The 21,449-nt window shown below is 32.7% G+C and overlaps 1 protein-coding gene across 1 annotated transcript in view; it reads right to left on the reverse strand.

Annotated features, from left to right (window-relative positions):
• Nucleotides 1–20,392, reverse strand: part of LOC114326959 (cGMP-dependent protein kinase, isozyme 1) — a 46,378-nt gene extending 25,986 nt beyond the window's left edge. Inside the window, exon 1 of the mRNA XM_028275449.2 lies at nucleotides 20,041–20,392. Coding sequence (XP_028131250.1) covers nucleotides 20,041–20,210 — 170 coding nt within the window. The 5' untranslated portion in view covers nucleotides 20,211–20,392. The remainder of the gene's footprint in view (nucleotides 1–20,040) is intronic.
• Nucleotides 20,393–21,449: the final 1,057 nt, after the last annotated feature.

A 21,449-nucleotide genomic window follows, 5' to 3' on the forward strand; every position in this document is an offset into this window, starting at 1 on the left:
TTGCGGAGAAAGGATTAATAATAAAGATTTTTTTATTCAGTCAATGGTGTGAGCACTGTCAGTTAAATAGTAACGTGTGGCCTTACTTTTACACGCATACCTATTGTGGCAAATGTATCATATTTTTCAAAATTTTGGAATGCATTTAAATCGTAGAACAATTTTAACTTTTGATTTTAATACAGATTTTAATTCTCTACAAGTATTCTCTCATGACTTTTGATGTAAAATAATTAGGGAAGCAGGAATTCAACAATTCAGAATTTTAGATTGAGTTTCCTATGGCCCTTTTTACGATTCACCACCCGGTATAAGATAAAATGTGTACTATTTGTCTAATTATTTCATAATAACACAAATAATACACATATATACACAATAACACACATTCAATGATCGAAAATCATTTAAAAATATGGGAATGTAAACTCTTGTGACGTAAAGTCAAAAATATAAGTCTCCCTAACTAACACGTCTCTATGCAGAATTTAATCACGGTGAATTTTTATTTGGATGTTTTTGTTGTAAAGTTAAAATCTTCGGAGTTATAGAGCAATAATTGAAAAAAACACGATTTTCGTGCGCCATTTTGTTTATAAAAAAAGTAGCACACTATCTGAGGACTTTGCATACCTATATTATTAATATATAGGATCTTATAATTCGATTCCAGCAATCAAATTGCTGGTAAATAACTTTTCCCAAAAATGGCCTATTCTCCGATAATCAGCCCAGACTAAATGCAGTTATGAGAGTTTTTATCGCGGTGATGCCGATTTTATCAAAAAGAATTTTTAATCGAACATTAGAGAGATTAAATTAAAACTGTTTTAGAAAGGCAATCTACAATTTTAGGATTCATATGCGTTTAAGTATATTTGATATACTAAGGGCCGGTTGTTCGAACGCTAATCAAAAATGATCATTATCAAATATTTAATTACTGTCACAACTGTCAATGTCAACTTTGATTTTGTTGCTGAAAACATAATTATTGATTACAATTATGAAATTAGTTAATCAATTATGTTAATAATTGTTATGTTAATTGATTAACTAATCTCATAATCATAATCAATTATGTTTTGAGCAACCCAACCAAAGTTGACATTGACAGTTGTGACAGTAATTAAATATTTGATAGTGATCATTGTTGATTAGCGTTCGAACAACCGGCCCTAAGGGCCGGTTGTTCGAACGCTAATCAACAATGATCATTATCAAATAATTAATTACTGTCAATGTCAATTATTAAAACATAATTAATTACAATTCTGAGACTATAATCAATTAATATAACAATAATTATTAACATAATTAATAATAAATCTCATAATTTTAATTAATTATGTTTTCAGCAACCCAAACAATGTTGACATTGACAGTTTTGGTGACAGTAATTAAATATTTAATAATGATCATTGTTGATATTGCCGGTTGTTCGAAAGCTAATCAACAATGATCATTATCAAATATTTAATTACTGTCACCAACTGTCAATGTCAACTTTGTTTGGGTTGCTGAAAATATAATATGAAATTTGTTAATCAATTATGTTAATAATTGTTATGTTAATTGATTAACTAATCTCATAATTTTAATCAATTATGTTTTCAGCAACCCAGTAAAAGTTGGCATTGACAGTTTTGGTGACAGTAATTAAATATTTGATAGTGATCATTGTTGATTAGCGTTCGAACAACCGGCCCTATATTTATTAGGCATGTGAATCCTAAAATTGTAGATTTCCTTTCTAAAACAGTTCTAAGTTAGTCTCTCTAATGTTCGATTACAAATTGTTTTTGATAAAATCGGCATCACCGCGGTAAAAACTCACCCAAGACTGCATTGCCTATGTACCCTATACTGTAAAGTCAAGGTGAGATGGACTATAGAGACTTTAACTTATTGTAGTATGTTCAGGATGACGTCAGTAACAAAGTCTATAATAGAAAAATGAGTGCAAATGCATTATTGCATTTTAAAATGCATGAAATGCATCCAAAAGTGCATAAACATGTCAAAATCAGTATATTAAGGGCCAGATTTTGTTATTCGAGTTTTTTGGGGTTACTGAACACGAATACGTATTCAGGACTGACTCCCGGTGCATGTCATTTAGTTTCGAAGGATTTCGGCATTCAATTGATGCAAACAGATTACTCGGAGGTTTTTGGGATCGCTGAACACGAATACATCATCAGAACCGACCCCCGTAGCACCTAATGCTCAGGGTCCCTGCTAAGATACGTCATCTTCTGGAGTTTTGAGGGTTTTCGGCAATACATTTATACAAACAGATTCCTCGGGGGTTGCTGAATACGAATACTCCATCAGAACCGACCTCTGAAAACCGAAAACCTTCGAAACTCTACATGTCCTGCATTTCAGTCACCCTGAGCACTAAGTCCTCCGATGGTCAGTTTTGATGGCATATTCGTATTCAGCGACCCCAAAACCGCCTAGTAATCTATTTACATGCATTCAGTCACGAAAACGTTCGAAACTCCAGAAGATGACATCCTTAGCAGTGATACTGGACACCAGGAGCTCCGGGAGTTGGTTCTGATGACATATTCGTTTTCAGAAATCCCAAAAAAATCCCTGAGAAATCTGTTTTTAATCGTCAATTTAATGCCGAAAACCCTCGAAACTCCAGAACATGGCGTGCCTTAGTAGTGTCACTGGACACCAGGTGTTCCGGTGGTAGGTTATGATGGCGTATTCATGTTCAGCGAATCCAAAAACCTCCAAGTAATCTGTTTGTATCAATGTAGTGCCGAAAACCCTCAAATCCAGAAGATGATGTGCCTCAGCAGTGACCCAGATATGCTTCAGAGGCGGATTGCTCCTCATCTAAACAATGTTCATACTAGGATAAGGTCTATAAGATCTTCTTAGAGAGGAATGGATCCTATTGCCTCAAAACGAAATTGATAATTTAATTTTAAGCATGTCAGGGCAGTGTCAAGCTGTAATTAGTGGTGCCGGAGGAAGCACAGATTATTAAATACATTTTTTGTTTGATTTTTATGTTCTATATTGTAAGTTTTTATTAAATTAGTGCACTTATTAACTCTTGTTTGATCATTTCATGATTGAGAAATCATAATTACACTGGATTTAAGATGATTTATTGCTAACTAATCAGGTATTATAACAATATGTCACTTTTTAAAATGCAATCACAATAATTGATGTTATACATATATGAGAAAAATACCTTGTATTTCTTAGAGATTTTTGACGTTTGTATTTCATAATTAATTTATTAATAATTCATTATTTGCAATTACACAGCGTAGGTGCAAAATTTCTGCCCAATGCTTTTTAAATGAATTCATTTTTTTCCGAATCCTGAAAAACTAATATTTTTGAAAAATTTAAACCCAGAATGAAAGATTACATTATTACCGAGGGCCGAAAGTCCCTTAGAATAAACAAAAAATTTCTTTTGAGTAAGATATTTGAAATAAAACTAACACACACTAAATTTTCTCTTTTTTTTTTCTTTCACTCCCATAAGTTATTAAAATAAACATTGTATAAGTTTTCAGGGACTTTCGGCCATGAGTAATAATATACATATTTCATTCTGCATTTAAATTTTTCAAAAATACAAGTTTTCTCAGGATTCGAAAAAAAATAAGACATTTAAAAAGCATTAGGCCGAAATTTTGCGCCAATGCTCTTAAAGTGAACTCTACCGTTAGCGAAATCTACAGGCTTTAAGAAAAAGAAATTTATTGAGTTTTATTTTACAGCGAAATAACATGGTTTTGAAATTAAAATAAGCAAAAAAGTTTGAACATTGCAATGACTGGCACATTAATCCGCTTAAGCACAATCTTATCTAAAACATCACTATTAATCCATATAAATACACAAAGAGATACGTGCCGCATAATCAAACCATACATATATAGGTACACTTTCCTCTAATATTCCATATGTCAACATTAACAAATATTTAATAGGAATAAATAAATATACAGCAATAGATATGAACCTACAAAATAAAACGACGAAAAACTTTTCTCTAGGATCGCATGACGAAAATCGTTTCTTGCTCGTCGTTAATGGTCATGAAAAACCTCCTTTAGTCCAGACTGTATCGTCGCCCCCGTTAGGTAAATTATTCCGATTCGATTTTTTTGCACAAACTTACTCAAAAAGAGGTCCGTATAACAAATTAACAGAATTTAAACATTTTTTTTTAAACAAATTCACAAATACAATTTTTTCACCTCGGACAATTTTTTTTTAGATCATTTGGGTCATTCGGAGCAAAAAATGTCTCTTTTGATTTTTTTCTAAAATTGATTGTTGTCGAGTTATACCTACCTACGCGATTTAAAATTTGAAAAATGCAAAAATGACAATTTTCAAAATAATTCTGTTAAAAATTATTATTATGAAAGTGACCAAATCAAAGTTTGAAGCCCCCCGCCTCCCTACAAGATCTTGAAGAAATTTGTGTCATTATTGTATTACTAAGGGGTTATTTTTAATTGTTAACAATGAGCGCTAACCGCGTATTAGGAGGCCGTCAATGGCGAGTGCGAAAGAGATGCACCATTCCGGCAGTCCAATGGTGAATCTCACTCGCACTCACATTGACGGCCGCCTCAATACGCGGTTAGCGCTCACTGTTAACAATTAAAAATAACCCCTTAGTAATACAACAATGACACAAATTTCTTCAGGATCTTGTAGGGGGGGGGAGGTTTCTGACTGTCATAGTAATGATTTTTAACCTTGTTATTGAGCAAATTTAGAGCAAAAACCATGAGTAAACGTACTATAAACCGTTATTTTTGCAATAATTTATTAATAACAAAGTCGGAACGTTCTTTAAGCTATCACGACTAGTAGTCCAAGTAATGAAGCTTAAAATAGGACAAAACCTCGCAATTTTTACAGAATGGATCGATTTGCTTAAAAATTTGAGAATAAGTAGTGGATAGTCCAAGGATCAAAATCTATATGATGCCAAAAGGCGCTTTTACCATGGGGGTGGTTGCCACCCCATGTCAGGGGTGAAAATTTTTTATTATATTTTGACCGCAAAAGTTGGTAAAAACATTCATTCTAAGCAAAAAATGTTCTATACATTTTTTTGATAAAATTAATAGTTTTCTATTTATTCGCTATCGAAAGTGTTAGTTTTATATTAAAAAAATTAATGTTTTTAATCAGTTTTCTGCAAATAACTCAAAAAGTTTTTGTTTTATCAAAACCACTTTGCTTAAAAAAATGTACCTTTTGAAAAAATGAACAAAACCGTGTTTTTAAATTTTCTTTAAGACCAATAGTAATCGAGCTATATTTTATTATATGTTAGGTCTTCTTCGGCAAATGCTAAATACTGTAGTTTTAAAGTCAAAAGACGGGAAAACTATGCATTTTTCGAGGATTACTTGTTTAAACTAATTTAAAGTATTTAAAAATATCTATCTTTAAAAATAAAAAAAGAGTCTTTAGCTCAAAAATTAGGTGGCTTATAATGAAAAGAATGTCAGACCCTATATTTTTCAGCGAAAAAGTGATCGAAAGCAAACCCATAATCACCACCCTGATTAAAATTAGTCATTGACCTTATTTCATCTTCTTTACTTATATATTATTAATAGGTTCTAGAAGTTTAACTGGTTTAGAATGATTAGTTTTAAAAAAATGGAGTCAAAAGCAAATATCGAATTTTTGAAGTTTGGTAAAAAATTCCATTTTCTTCAGAATAGAAAGATTATCATCAGAGATACAAAAAAATATTTAATACAAAAATTGTAGCTTATTTAATTCCCAAGAATTTAGTTTGCAAAAATTTTCTCTGCTGTAAAAAATGAGTGAGCTATTGGCAATTAAAACTTGTAATAACATGCAAAAATCACCTTTACCAACCCTTTCAAAGTCACCACTTTTTGCGACTGAGGATTCTAAAAGGATTTGGTATTAACAGTCTTATACATCTTGTAAAAACCTACCAAATTATTTTTTAACAAACTTTCTAAGATAAAAATTAAAAAGGTTACGGTTAAAAAATCAATATATTTTTTTCAAAACAAAAAAAAAAAGAAATCTAATTGGAAGCATAATAATAGAAGTTAGCTTTGCTTTTGCTCATTGGTCTTATTAATTCTTCTTTATTTATGTATTATTAATAGATTTTAAAAGTTTGACTGGCTTAGAATGATTAGTTTTTAAAAAACTAGAGTTAAAAGCGAATAACGACTTTTTGTAGTTTGGTAAAAAATGCCAATTTCTTCAAAATAAAAAGATTAGCATCAGATATATGAAAAAATGTTTTAATATGAAATTGTAGGTTATTTAATTCCCAAGAACATGGTTTTAAAAAATTTTCTTTATGGCAAAAATTGAGTGATTGGTAAATGAGTATATATCGAAAAACATTGATTTTTTCTATATAAAACTAACACTTTCGATAGCGAATAAATCGAAAAGTATTAATTTTATCAAAAAAATGTATAGAACATTTTTTGCTTAGAATGAATGTTTTTATCAACTTTTGCTGTCAAAATATAATAAAAAATTTCCACCTTTAAGATGGGGTGGCAACCGACCCCATGGTAAAAGCGCCTTTCGGCATCATATAGATTTTGATCCTTGAACTATCCACTACTTATTCTCAAAATTTTCAAGCAAATCGATCCATTCTGTAAAAATTACGAGGTGAAATGCTTCGGTTCCTGGACTATAGTGGCGATCAATTTAGCGTATAAAAATACTATGGAAAAGACTACAAACTTGCTGTAGATTAGCACATTATTTTAAGCTTTTCAGCGAATAAACAATTATTTTGTTATTAATAATATAAGAACATATTTTGAGTAATCGTGACTAGTCGCATTCGATTTAGCGACCAAAAATACAGCAGAGAAGACCTTAACACTATCAATTTCTGTACAGGGCTTCTAATAATACCTGAAAAATACCTAATTTTACCGTAATTTGTTAATAACAATTAAACGCACCATATTTGGGTTTCCAAACCACTTCCACTGGATTCAACGACCCAGAAAACCTATAATACCACTATCAAATCACTGCGACTGCGAATTTCCCACGGGACCCCCTATGTTGCGACTGGACTACTATTACTTTATAGATTACTTCATAAAATTAATAAAACCAGGTATGCAGGTATTTAAGTTCACATATTGACGTAAAAAATCTAGTGCGGTTTTTATCAATGGTATGCAATTAGTGGTGATTCAAACATTTGATTAAATCTGATAAAAGAAAAACACAGAAGTACATCAAAATTCTTTAAGATTACTAAGATATACGCAATGGTGGGTTATCATGTTGTAAACAATTCGTGTAATACTTATTTTTCTCAGTATGTCATTATAGTTCAGACGGGGCCTGTCGAAAAGCAGAGCATTAATGGACATTTTCCATATAGGAGTCTACTTTTTCGCTGAAATCTCTTCAGGATGTATGTACCTTGTATTAATTATTACGACATGCGCCAATCGCAAAACTTGTGTTTAATTTTTTATTTAACATATGAGAAAAAAACGAAAATAATTTTTTCTACGGCCGTGCTAAAAGAACCACTTTCACGCACGCATTTTGTTTCCGAAAGTTGCACTTTCCCGAACGGCGTGCGTTAAAGTAAATTTTCACGCGCGGCGTGCGGGAAAGTAAAATACCTTGTAATGTGGCATTATAATATATTATAATACATGCAATAAACTAAGATTTACATATTATTTACTAATTTATTTCAAATTTATCTTATTGTGTTCATGTTTTAATGAAATTACCGCGATTATTTCATTCATAGGAGATTCTGACCAATAGAAAGCTACAGAAAGGTGAGAAATTTCTCACCTTTAGTACCATCTTTGGATTATAAGCTATCATTTGACACCCCATTTGTCATTCTACCTGTTATAGTGACGGAGGAGTTATATTCGCGGTCGGACGGACAGCAGGACAGACAGCCTATGTCAAACTTCTCACCTTTAGTACCATCCTTGGATTATAAGCTTTCATTTGACACCTCATTTGTTGTTCTACCTGGTATAGTGACGAAGGAATCATATACGCAGTCGGACAGACAAACGGACAGACAGCCTAGGTTAAATTTCTCACCTTCAGTACCATCCTTGGATAAGCTTTCATTTGACACCTCATTTGTCATTCTACCTTGTATAATGACGGAGGAGTTGAGTTTGCAAACAGACAGACAAGACGGACGGACGGACAGACGGACGTGGACAATTCAATGTTTTCACATTTTTTCAAAATTGGTGAAAACAACAACATAATAAACTTTACTTAATTGGTGTTTCAAAACTACTTACTTTTAACACATTACACAATATTAGGTACAAGGTTTCTAGCAAGTTAAACGTCACAATGATTTAAAATAATCAAGTAAAAACCTATATATACATAACATATTAGAACATACCTAAAATACACAAAAATGATACATTTCACACACAAATATAATATCACAAAAAATTGTAACGTGATAGTATGAAAAAATAGAGGATACAGCAACGGTGTTACATGTGACGGTCGGACCGAGTCGGATCCAATGCCAATATCTACACAGACATATTAGGGTGCTTTAATATCCAAGATGTCCGACTGATAATACAGAGAAAGATAAGAGGGAAAGAGTATTGGAAGAAGGAGAGTGTCATGGTTGAAGAATTTAAGGGATTGGTTTAAATGACGTTCTATAACTCTTCAGAGCACAGTAGATAGAGTAAAGATAGTGATGATGATATCCAATCTCCGATTAGGAGACGCCAATTAAAGAAGAGGAAGTTTAAAAAACAGCAATAATTGGGAAAAAGTGCAAAAAATAGAGTTTTTGCTTTTAAATTTTTCCAACTTTTTAAACATACCTTACAAAAGGTATGTTCGAAAATCTTTGGAAAAAATTTCAAATTTACAAAATTATGCTGGGCCCATTAAGCACCTTAAATAGTCGATTTTTTACATATATACAGAAAGGCTCTTTTCAAAGCTTCCAAGCGCACTTTTAATTTTTTTTTTTTTTAATTTATGTGCCTCGGCAGCAATGACCATTGACACAAACAATATTGGTTATACAATAATTAATTACAATAAGGACTTAAAACTAATTATTATAACAGTTAATTTCTAAATCTTAAATAACATTAGGTAAAAGTTATGAAGAAAAAAAAATTGGAAACCTATGCAATATTGGATACTATACAGACGTACAACTAATTATAAAATTGCTTCGGTCTTCTTGGGATACTTCGGACTTTGTTTAGTCATAGTAGCAGTTGCATATGAACTAGTAAGATTACTGGAAGAGTTGGGTCCAGGCATGGTGTTGCTAACAGTGGGGGAACATTGATTTAAATTGTTACTCATGTAGTCAAAAGTAACTTTAATTTGTTTATATTAACGCTTTGGATGTCTGGAAATAAGTGATAACCTTGGATACATCACTGCAATACTGGTTGCCTAACCGTTGGCGTCCGTTGGGGCGGGATAGCAACAGTGAAAAACTATTGAAAGTTTGACACTGAGTGTGTTTAAGTTGGAAGATTATTAAGTAAAACATCTCTTACTGACTGAAGTGACAGCTTGTTCTTGATAAATAACACGTAACACAATTGTTATTAGTCACTATTTGAACGAAAACTAATTTTAATAACTAGTATTTACAGTAATAATTACAAATTTCGGCACCAATTTACAGATCGATACATACACGTTCTGACGTTAGTTTGACAGTCCACTTTTAAAAATTGAAATCCGTCTACTAGGAATGTTAAAGATATTGCGGAGGGGGTAGCTCCTCAGCGTTTCGAGCGAACAGTGAATAGTGACGTTTGTTTCACACACAAAGCGCTGTTCTGTTTCACATTATAAGAATTTTGAACGTGCGATGGTTGAAATGCACATAGTGGCTCGAGCAATCATATGGAATATTTCTCCCTTCACCGCTTGAAACGTTCGGTGAAGAAAAAATTTTTCATTAAATTTACTTGTAATCAATGGTATACAGCCAGCTACAGGAAATTCTTCCTTGTGGATAGACAAATTATCAGTGACGACGCAGCAATAAAAGTAGGTTGGGAAAACTATTTCGAGGGTCTGCTAACAGAGCAAACACAAATAAACACAGCCCATGCAGTACCTGATATCGAGATAGCAGATCAGAACCAAAATAATGAACTAACGAAATCACTCACAAGACAAGAGAAATTATATTAACAGCACTACAGGTCTTAGAGGCCCTTGGCTTCGATCGTCTTGACTAATTTCTTCCACTTTTTGCGGTCCTGTACTTGTCCTCTCCAGTCTCTTGTACCCATTTCTTCTAGTTCAGTCCGGATGGCATCAAACCACTTCCTTCGTGGTCTCCCTCTTCTTTTCTTCCCTTGTTCTCCTGCTGATAAAACTCTTAGGACGTGTCTTTCTTGTGGCATTCGTAAAACATGCCCCAACCACCTAACTCTCTGTGCCTTGAGTTATTTTAGGTTTCTTATACATTTCCATTAGCTCCTGGTTTGTTCTTCTGCGCCATTCCCCGTTAGCCTCCTTTATACCACCAAAAATTTTTCTCAATATTTTTCTCTCCCAATTTTCTAGCTTTTTTTCTTCTTTCTGGTTGATTGTCCAAGTTTCATATGCATACAACACCGTTGGTCTCACTATTGTTTCATACGCTCGGATCTTGGCTGCCCTGGACACGTTTTTTGCCTTCAACAGTGTGTTTAATGAACCTACTGCTTTGCTACCTTTCAACAACCGTTTATCTATCTCTTTCTTTGTCTCATTTATTTGTAACTGTTACTCCAAGGTACTCAAATTCAGGTACCTTCTCAAATTTATAATCTTTGTCATTTGCCCTTAGAGTAATCCACTTATTTTCTTTAGCATTTTCTCCTTTCATTTCCATATACTTGGCTTTTCCTTGGTTTATAGTCAGGCCATATTTTTTTTCTTTTTCTTCAAATTGTTTGAACAATTTTTGATGTTCTACTCTTGAACGTGTCCGAAACACCAGATCATCTGCAAAACTTACACACTGTTGTCTTCTGTTAAGAATCGGGCCGCTTGTCTGGATATTGGCTCCTCTAATTATCTTTTCTAGTACTAGATTGAATAAGTCTGTTGACAGGGCGTCCCCTTGTTTTAATCCTCTGTTGACGTTAAACTGATTTGAAAAAACTGCCTTTTATCATGACTTTATTGACTGTGTTGGTTAACGTCATTTTAACTAATCGTATCAGTTTCTCTGATATTCCTAGCGCTCCCATTTCTTCGTGTAGCCCGTTTCGTGAGATGGAGTCGTAAGCCTGTTTAAAATCGATAAAGAGCTTATGCAAGCCTAGATTTTGTTCATAACTATTGTTTTGTAATAATTTTAGCAAAAAAATTTTATCGGTTGTTCCTCTTCCCTGTCTGAAAACATTCTCCTATTATCTCTGATTCATAAGTTTTTAATCTAGTTCTTATAATTTTTGCTAATACCTTATACACCACTTCTAACAGTGTGATGCCTCTGTAATTTTCACATGGTCTTATCACCTTTCTTGTGAATTGGGCAGATGAGTACTGTGTTCCATGGCTCCGACATTTTTTCGTTTTCCCATATTTTCGTTATAAATCGAGCTATTTTTTGCTGCAGTATATTTCCTCTGCTGGCACTCCGCTTTCTCCGGCACATTTATTATTTTTTAGGTCTTTTATTACTATTATTATCTCCATTTCTGTCGGTGATTGTGTTTGTTGTGGTTCCGCTTCTTGTATTTGTTGTAGTTCGATTTTTGCCCTCGCTGTTGCATGTCTGTTTCTGTTTGGTCTTTATCGTTTAATAATTCTCCGAAGTATTCTGCCCATCTATTCAATTTTTCTGTCTTGTCTTCCAGCAACATACCATCTTTATTTGTGCAAAACATTGTGATTTATTTTGAGTCCCTCGTGTTTTTTACTCCTTGATAAAAATTTTTAACTTCTTTTTGGACATAGTTTTCTTCTATTATTTATAGCTGCTTTTCCAGTGATTTTCTCTTCTTTTGCCTGCATAATCGTTTAGCTTCTCTTCTTTTGTCTTTATAATACTCTTTACTTTTTTCTGTGTTGTTTATAATATTTTCCATTTTTGCGTTGTTTCTCTGCTCTAGAATTCTTTTGCAGTCCTCATCAAACCATTGTTCTCTCTTTTCTTTTTCTGCTTTCCCAATGCTAAGGTCTGCCGCTTCTATCACAGCTGCTTGTATTAGTTCCCATTCCTCTTCTATGTTCCCCGTCGTGATTCTTTGTAATCTCTTGTTTATCTCTTCCACTGTTCTTTTTGCTACCTGTTTATCTTGGAGCAGCTCTAATTGGTATTTTTTCCGTTGTGTTCCTTTTCTTGGTAGTTTGGGAATTTCTTGCTTAAGTTTAACTATTGTCAATATATGATCACTGTCCGCGTCTGCTCCCCTGTAGCTTCTACAATCAGTCACAGATCTGTTGTGTTTTCTTTCAATGAGAGGTCTATTTGGTTTCTCGTTTTCCCATCAGGAGAGATCCAGGTTATTTTGTGTATATCTTTATGATCAAATTGTGTACTTACTATCTTAAGGTTATGTTCCATTGAAAGTTCTATTAGTTTTTTGCCATTGTCATTGCTTTCTTTATGTAGGCTTTTACCCCCTGTTATATTCTTATTTTCTTCTCTTCCTACTTTCGCATTCATATCTCCCACAATTATTTTTTAATACAAGATTTTTTATTTTGATTTTTTAGACAAGAGATATTGGATACCATTAAAGCACTGAAAAATAATAAAGCACCAGGGATTGACAACATACCAGCTGAAATTCTCAAAATTGGAAAACACACATATGATAACATACATAAGCCTATGATAACATACATATGTAGAGATAGAATATATGTAATTATGCAAGAATTTGGTGTACCAAGAAAATTGGTAAAGTTAGTTCAAGCCACCATGACTCACACAGAAGCGCAAGTACGAATTCAAAATGAATTGACAGATCCCTTCCAGATAACTAAAGGGCTAAAACAGGGAGATGGGCTGGCACCGACCCTGTTTAATATATGTATGGGATATGTCATCAGAAAAATGTCCGTAAACCCAAGAAATTTACTGTTTAATAAAACTAAGCAAATTGCAATGTACGCAGATGACGTAGACTTTTTTTTTGGCTTTAAGGTAAAACCCACACAGCCAGATACAAATTTTGTAAAAGAGAGTGCAAGGATTTGACACAAGGATTACACTCTTCTCGCCCAGGGGCCGATCAGGGCATTTTATAAACGATCAAAGGTAGGCCTCGGATAGATAAGGTATATATACATTAAGGAAAGACATAAGGTAGCAGCAAAAGGTATTATTAAATTTGTATTTTTGTTCTTCTGACGAAATATAAAAAACAATCGTAAATTTCTTTTCTGTTTAAAGCAAGAAGATACAGTATGTTATATGGGCTTTCAATGTTCAATTGTAGAAGTTTTCTGAACAGCTCATTGGACGTAGACTTAATGGGAAGAACCACAAGAGACATCACAAAACTATATGTGGAGCTTGAAGAAAATGCGAAAGAAACAGGGCTGGCCGTCAACGTAGATAAAACTAAAGCCCTAGTAAAAGCAAGGAACCAACGAAACTTGCAGGCTTTTGATACTTTGGATCGTAATTTGTTGCTAATAAAACTTGAGGGGATTGGTATTCGTGGTGTAGTTCTAGGATGGTTTACTTCCTAGCTAGAAAATAGAAGACAAAAAGTAAAGATAATATCTAATGGACTTGTAAACGAATCAAACACATTGGATATCCATTATGGTGTCCCTCAGGGTAGTGTATTGGGTCCTCTACTTTTTATAGTATATACTAATGATATAGCTTTCGTAACTAATTCACTGAGTGGAGTTAACATCATCAGTTATGCGGATGATACCAACATTCTAGTCACAGCAACATCCGATCAAAATTTGCAAAATAGAACTACACAGATACTATCCACCATCAGCAGTTATTTCTTATCCAACAAACTAGTTTTGAATGAAGAGAAATCAAAGTATGTGATTTTCGCGTCAAATAATTTATTAAACCATCAAGCCACTATGGATAAAACAGACTGCACGAAGTTGCTGGGGGTCCTGTTAGACAGTAATTGTAAATGGTCAAACCACATTTCTAATTTGAAATCCAGATTAAGTAGCGCCTGTTATGCATTGAGAATTATTTCACGTCTCTTTAATACATCAATATTAAAAATAGTATACTTTGCCCATTTTTACTCAATAGCCAAATATGGCATTGAAGTCTGGGGTTGTACCTCTGAATTAGAGCAGATATTCGTACTTCAGAAAAGAGCTATTAGGATAATGTATAAAATGAAATTTAGAGATTCTTGTAGAGGCATCTTTAGACAAAACAATATTCTTACAATTCCTGGTCTGTATATATGTTCGTGTATAATGTATTTACATTGCACAATTTATGAATTCAATAAATTTCAATTTAACCATGTTTATTCAACAAGATTCAGAGACAATCACTTTATGCTTCCACAACATCGTTCTGTTTTGTTGGAAGGTAGCACACATTATGCAGCCATAAGTTTATTTAACAAATTGCCAATAGATATACGAATTAATTTACATCAGCCAAACTTTCGGAGGTGTGTATGGTCGAAGCGAAGATCGGTGGGATATGTGCATTTTATCAATGAAATTCGATATTTTTAAGATATTCCAGAAGCCGCTACAGATAAAATGTTTTAACAACCTATTAGTCATTCAGAATTACTCGACGGATATTAGTACAGTTAAAATTATTAAGACGATAACCGAACAATAATGATTTAATGAGTGAAATTTGAAGTTTTTTTACTTTAATGACAAAAAGAGCAAGCCAATTAGCAGAACCCATTTAAAAATTATTTTGCACATCATATTTGAAACATTATTTGGTTGAAAAATCTCATTTTTGTTGGCAAACAAAATATATTAATTTGTTTGGACTAAATTACAGTTGTGTTTATCTTAAAAAGGATATATGTTACTATCAACATTTACACAGTGTTGCCAAACTGAATTTTGTTATTTTGGGTGTAAATTTTTTCCACGGATATCCGAGGGTACAATACATCAATACATTTGTGAGCTAGAGCCATATTCTAAAAATAACTTTTAAGTATGTTTTATCGTATTTATTAATTTATATACTTTTAAGATGTATGTCTGTAAATTTGACTTGTCTCATACATGTACTTGTATAATGTCGCATGTGATCAATAAATTTGACTTGACTTGACTTGACTTGCAGAATTTAACAATAGACGACGCTAATATAGAAGTAATAGAACCGCTCACATACTTAGCGTACGGCTCCACGGGCGAGAAATTGACACTAGCAGTAGCAGTAAAATGAACTTAAGGTTCCGCGGAACGGAATAGGAATAGCCGAACTGTACCGACTACAGGACTTGTGCGTAATCGGTTCAGTTCGGCTATTCCCATTCCGTTCCGCGGAACCTTAAGTTCATTTTACTGCTACTGCTAGCGTCAATTTCTCGCCCGTGGAGCCGTATAGGCGTACAGATAACTGAGAATGGCAGCGATGAGGAAAAAATACGGAAACTGATAATGCTTGCTAACAAAGTATACTTCTCTCTGGCGCAGGTGTTTGGATCCAAAGACATCGATAGGGAAGTAAAGTTTAAAATATATAAAACCATCATACGGCCAATAGCAACATATATGGTATAGAAACGTGAATAGTGACTGAAAAGACAATAAACCTTATTCCCACATAACAATTTCATGTTCTTAGTAGATTCATAGAACATACTTTTCAGAAAAAGTATATACTTAGAATATGCGTAATTACCATTGCGAATGTGCAGAGCATATACTGAGTATATACTACATTACAGTACTTAAACGTTCTATGTATATACTTAGAATGTACTACCGTACTTCTTTTCAGTATATACCAAGAACATACTTTTTAGAAGATTCTAAGGAGGTGCTATAAACCTTCTATTTATATACTTAGAATGTACTATCGCACATATTTTAGTATATGGGAAGAATATTCCAAGGAAGTGCTATATACCTTCTAGTTATATACTTAGAATGTACTATCGCACATATTTTTAGTATATGGGAAGAATATTCCAAGGAAGTGCTATATACCTTCTATGTATATACTTAGAATGTACTATCGCACATATTTTTAGTATATGGGAAGAATATTCCAAGGATGTGCTGTATTTCTCAGAAGTATGTTTTCAACATCACCCAATCTCATCCTATAGGTTCTACCAAAGAATACTAATATATTATATTTACATATTCTAATTGCATATGAGAATGTAGTTATTGCATTCTACAATATTACGTAAAAAGTAAGTATAAAATATATAAACTTTAGTTAGTTATATAGGTACCTATGTATAATAAATATTATATGGGTAAGTAGCCTATATATAAAATATAAGTAATATATTTAGTTATTACGTGCACATCAAAATAAAAATGCTGCTTATATAATTATATAATAGCCAAATATATTATAATATGTATGTAAATTACTAAAATTTATAGGTATCTATATACATTATACATACTTTTACTTACTAGGTATTTAGGAAATATTGAAGTACCAATATGAATTTATTATTTTCAAACAGCTTTTTATGTTCTTAAAAATGTTTTAGTCCTTGTAGCTAGAAATACTTGGTCCTACCTAACAGCGCAGACATAAATGCATAACTGTACTGGAAACTATTTTCATATTTTGCTCTTTTGTTACCTACCCCCTTCCCTTGTGCAGGTATAAAATGCAATGCAAGGGTCAGAATGACAATGAATGGCCGTTTCCGGATTCCCGAAAATTATTTTACTTATGGTATAAACTCAAATCAAAATGGTATATTCATTTCAACTGAAAACGAAACGAGAATTTCTCATTTTTCTTCACAATAGAATTAAGTTTTAAACTTTTTACCATACAATTAAAACGGTTTAAAAAAAAATGAATTAGATAGTTCAGTAGTACCTACTAAAATACATAAATTTTATTAATTATTCTTAACGCGAAGTTGATAATCTATAGGCTCACGTTATTCTTCTTCCTATAGGTACGTACGTACATACAGTATATTATTTTTTAGATATTTTAAAAGTATATACAAGTAGGTATGTGTTAAGTATATACTTTTGCATATACTTACGCATATACTAAGAATATTCGATTAAGGTATATTCTAAGAATAAACTTTTACGAACATTCCGAGATACTACGTACCCGAATGTGCTCAGTATATTCGGTGCAAGAATATTCTTTGAGGCACATGCAAAGAACATGAAATTTAGAATGTTTTTTATGGTACATGCTATGCTTGTACTACGCATATACTAAAAAGGATATACTTCGACGAATGTTGGTAGGATATGCTTAGAACATGATGCGAACATCATTGTTATGTGGGTTAATGCTTTTTAAAGAAAGATATTAAGGAGGATACTGGGACCCATTTGCGACAATGGAATATGGAGAATAAGGTTCATCCACAAGTTATACGAATATTACAGAGAACCCTCTATAGTACATTGCTCTGGGCAGGTCACCTTATAAGAATGGATAACGACAGAACACCTAGTAGAACGCTTAGTGGAATTATGGTGGGACGTCGGCCAGTATGAAGACCAAGGAAGAGGTGGATAGACGAAGTGAGAACCGATGCTAGAGATATATTGAGGGTGGACAACTGGAGGAGAGCAGCCTGAGACAGAGATACTTGGAGGCGGATGCTGGGGAAGGTCAGGGCCCGACTTGGGATGACCAATGCATGAAGAGAGAGTCTGATGAGAAAATAAAGTTGCAAAAAATATAAACTTGCGGGAAAACATACAAAAGTCTTAGTACATTCTTTCACGGTTTTTGCTCTAAATTTTAAAGAACCACTTGGATTGACATGAAATTTGGCATATGCATAGCTTACATGTCAAAGAAAAAAAGTGATATTGTGCCGATGTGTGCTTTTGCCCTGGGGGTGACTTTCACCCCCTCTTGGAGGTGAAAAAATATATGTCCAAAATAAGTCCGGAAATGGGTAAACTGACTAATTTTAAGTAACTTTTGTTCTATAGAGCTTTTTCGCCAAGTCAACACTTTTCGAGTTATTTGCAAGTGAATATGTTGATTTTTCGCAAATAACTCAAAAAGTAAGTATGTACTCATCTTGTCGAAAAAAACGTTCTTAGCAAAAATATAGCCTGTAAAAAAGTAAAAAAAATGGTGTACGCGTTAGGTCTCTGGACCTCGTAGAACCAGAGTTATAGCCAATGAAAAATAGATTCATATTCACCAAATTTCAAATAGAATATTTCGACGTGAAATATCCAAAAAATTACGCACTTTTTGGGGAAAACTCATTATAACTTTTTTAAAGTGTTTAAAAAAAGCTTTATTTAAGTTTCTAGCATTAAATTTAAACAGGTTACGCTCAAAATAAAGTTGATCCCTTTTGTTTTGGCAAAAAAAAAATCGGGAAGACCACCCTCTAATTAGCAACTTAAATGAAATTAATCGTTACCGCTCCACAAATTATTTTACTTACGTTGTATTTATATGATCTGTAAGTTTCATCGATTCAAAGTGCTTATTTTTGAAAAAATTTGGTTTTAAAGTAAAATTTTTAAAAATTTTAATTTTGAAAAATATGCCTTTTTTTCAAAATAACTTAAACATTGTTAGAGATACCAAAAATCTCGAAAAACAAAAAAAAATCAGCATTGCTTTTCTGAATATATCATGTATTTTTTTGTTTTTCTGTTAGACAAAAATTGATTAAGATTTGGTGTTTCTAAATTTGCATACATTCGTGATCAGTGACTCGTCCAACCCCTTTTAACTACAGCCCTTTCAAAAATAAAGACGTTGAACCGATGAAACTTACAGATCATATAAACAATACATACACGAGTCAAGAAAATTGTGAAGTCGTAACGATTAAGTTCATTTGAGATATTAATTAAGGGGTGATTTTCCCGATTTTTTTACCAAAAAAAAGGGACTAACTTTAGTTTGAGCGTAACTTGTTTACTTTTGATGCTAGAAATTTTTTTATAAAACAAAATTAAAGCTTTTTTTAAACACTTTAAATAAGTTGTAATGAGTTTTCCCCGAAATGTGCTTCATTTTTGATTATTTCACGTTAAAGTATTCCATTTGGAATTTGACGAATATGAACCTATTTTTCATTAGCATAACTCTGCTTCTACTACGTATAGAGACGTGATATATACACCATTTTTTAAATTTTTTACAGGCTATATTTTTATTAAGTATATTTTTATTAAGAATGTATTTTCGACAAAATACTTACTATTTTAGTTATTTGCGAAAAACCGTCTAAAAGCGTGGTTATTTTGTTGAAAAACTGAACATATTCACTGGTAAATAACTCAAAAAGTATTGACTTAGTGAAAAAACTCTATAGAACAAAAGTTACTTAAAATTAGTCAGTTTATCCATCTCCGGACCTACTTTGGACGAATATTTTTTCACCCCCAATAGGGGGTGAAAACCACCCCCAGGGCAAAAGCACATATCGGCACAATATCACTTTTTTTCTTTGACTTGTTAGCTATGTGTATGCCAAATTTCATATGAATCCAAGCGGTTCTTTAAAATTTAGAGGTTTTGCAATATTTTACCGTTAAAAACGTACTATCTGCAAATTTAAAAGATAGAAAAAAAATATTTTTAAATTACTTTTATGAAACATATTTACTTCGGCTGTCATTCATATCTTGGAGAGCATTTAATTCCATATGTTGCATCACTTGTAAGTAGGTAAATAAAAATTTTACACAGTTTATTATTGTGTAATTTTGATATTTTGCCTTTTCACTTTTTTTTAATTTGTAGTAAATTTAAATATTCTTGTCTGAAAGGGTGCCAAATTTTGTTTTGTCCGGGGCGCTCAAAACCCTAGAAAAGGCCCCGATCGCATTTAAAAGATGCCTAAATTATTTTCTACTTACTCTTTAGTTTTCGGATAAGTTTTTACATCAGCTGTTTCCACTTCATACGTGGCCGTGCCGATGGATTTCGAAATAATCCCCGATCGCCTCTTTTCATCGATTTCGTCATCGTATGTGTCTTCGTTTAACACACTCGTACCTCGTTCTCGTTTCACCCTACAGAACAACATATTTTCCCTGCATGCACTGTTTGTTGTATTATCACTGTTTTCACTAAACTATCAACACTCAAAATACTGCCATATATTTTCTAGAAATTATTTGGTGTCGAGCCTTTGATAGAGCTCACTTGTTTTTATTAAAATTAATAAAATTGATAAAATTGAAATATTATCAATAATGTTTATCAGATAAGTAGTATGTTATGTATTTTGATCAAGAGGATTCTTTGTTAGAATAGAAAATGAATTCTTTAAACGAGATCTTTATAAGGACTTTTTTGATAATCACTTTTTTTGTTGTTTTGTTTTAATCTAATAAAAACTGTAGATTACATAGATCCCAATAGCGCATGATGTTTTTATTATTTCTTTGATTTCAGCTCTTTTAATCCATTTAACGCGGTGGATTAGTCCGCATATATTCTTTAGGCTATTTTTCAAGATTATTATATTTTTTTACTTTGTCTACTATCTTTTTCCACTCTCTCCGGTCCTGAAACTTTTCTTCTTTGTTGTTTAAACCATCTCAGTCTTTGTGCTTTAATAAGTTTTACTATATCTTCCCCTTCGATTATATTTATTTTTATTATATCATGGTTCATCATCTGTTATATTCCCCTTGTTCTGTCTTTATTGGGCCGTGTATTCTTCTCATAATTTTTCTTTCAATTACTTTTAGTTTTTCTTCGTCTTTTTTCGTAAGACACATTACTTCCGCTTCATATAGTATTAGTAGGTATCACTTGTCTAATTACTGCTTTAGATATTATCTTGTCTTTGTTTTTTGCTCAGGTTTATATCTTTAAATAGTGGATGATATTTCTAATACACCACGTTCTCCGCTTTAATTCCTTCGCTTATTTATGAACCAGTGGCGGATTCAGGAGAGGGCGATGGGGGCGAGCGGCCCGCCCTCTCAAACGAAGTTATATACAGTGCGGTGGAATAAGTGTTACCCCCCCCCCTGTTAACTTGTTTATTTTAAGAATATAAGCAAAACGCTCGAACAGGTCGATTTTTAAACTAACCATAGTATATTATAGCATCAACGTTTCGAACTTTACGCGATCCCTCTTCAGGTGACAGCCATAACTTTGATTTTTTTAAATGGTAAAGTACATCATGTAACACCTCATTTAACAGCTTTTGAAATAATGATTTCAAAAATGTATATTACTTTAATACTTTTTGAGATTGTAGGCACAAACTTTCGGTCGAACACTTTTTAAACGCATTTATTTTTTTCGA

Source organism: Diabrotica virgifera, chromosome 1, assembly GCF_917563875.1.
Source record: "Diabrotica virgifera virgifera chromosome 1, PGI_DIABVI_V3a".
Classification (NCBI taxonomy): Eukaryota; Metazoa; Arthropoda; class Insecta; order Coleoptera; family Chrysomelidae; genus Diabrotica; species Diabrotica virgifera.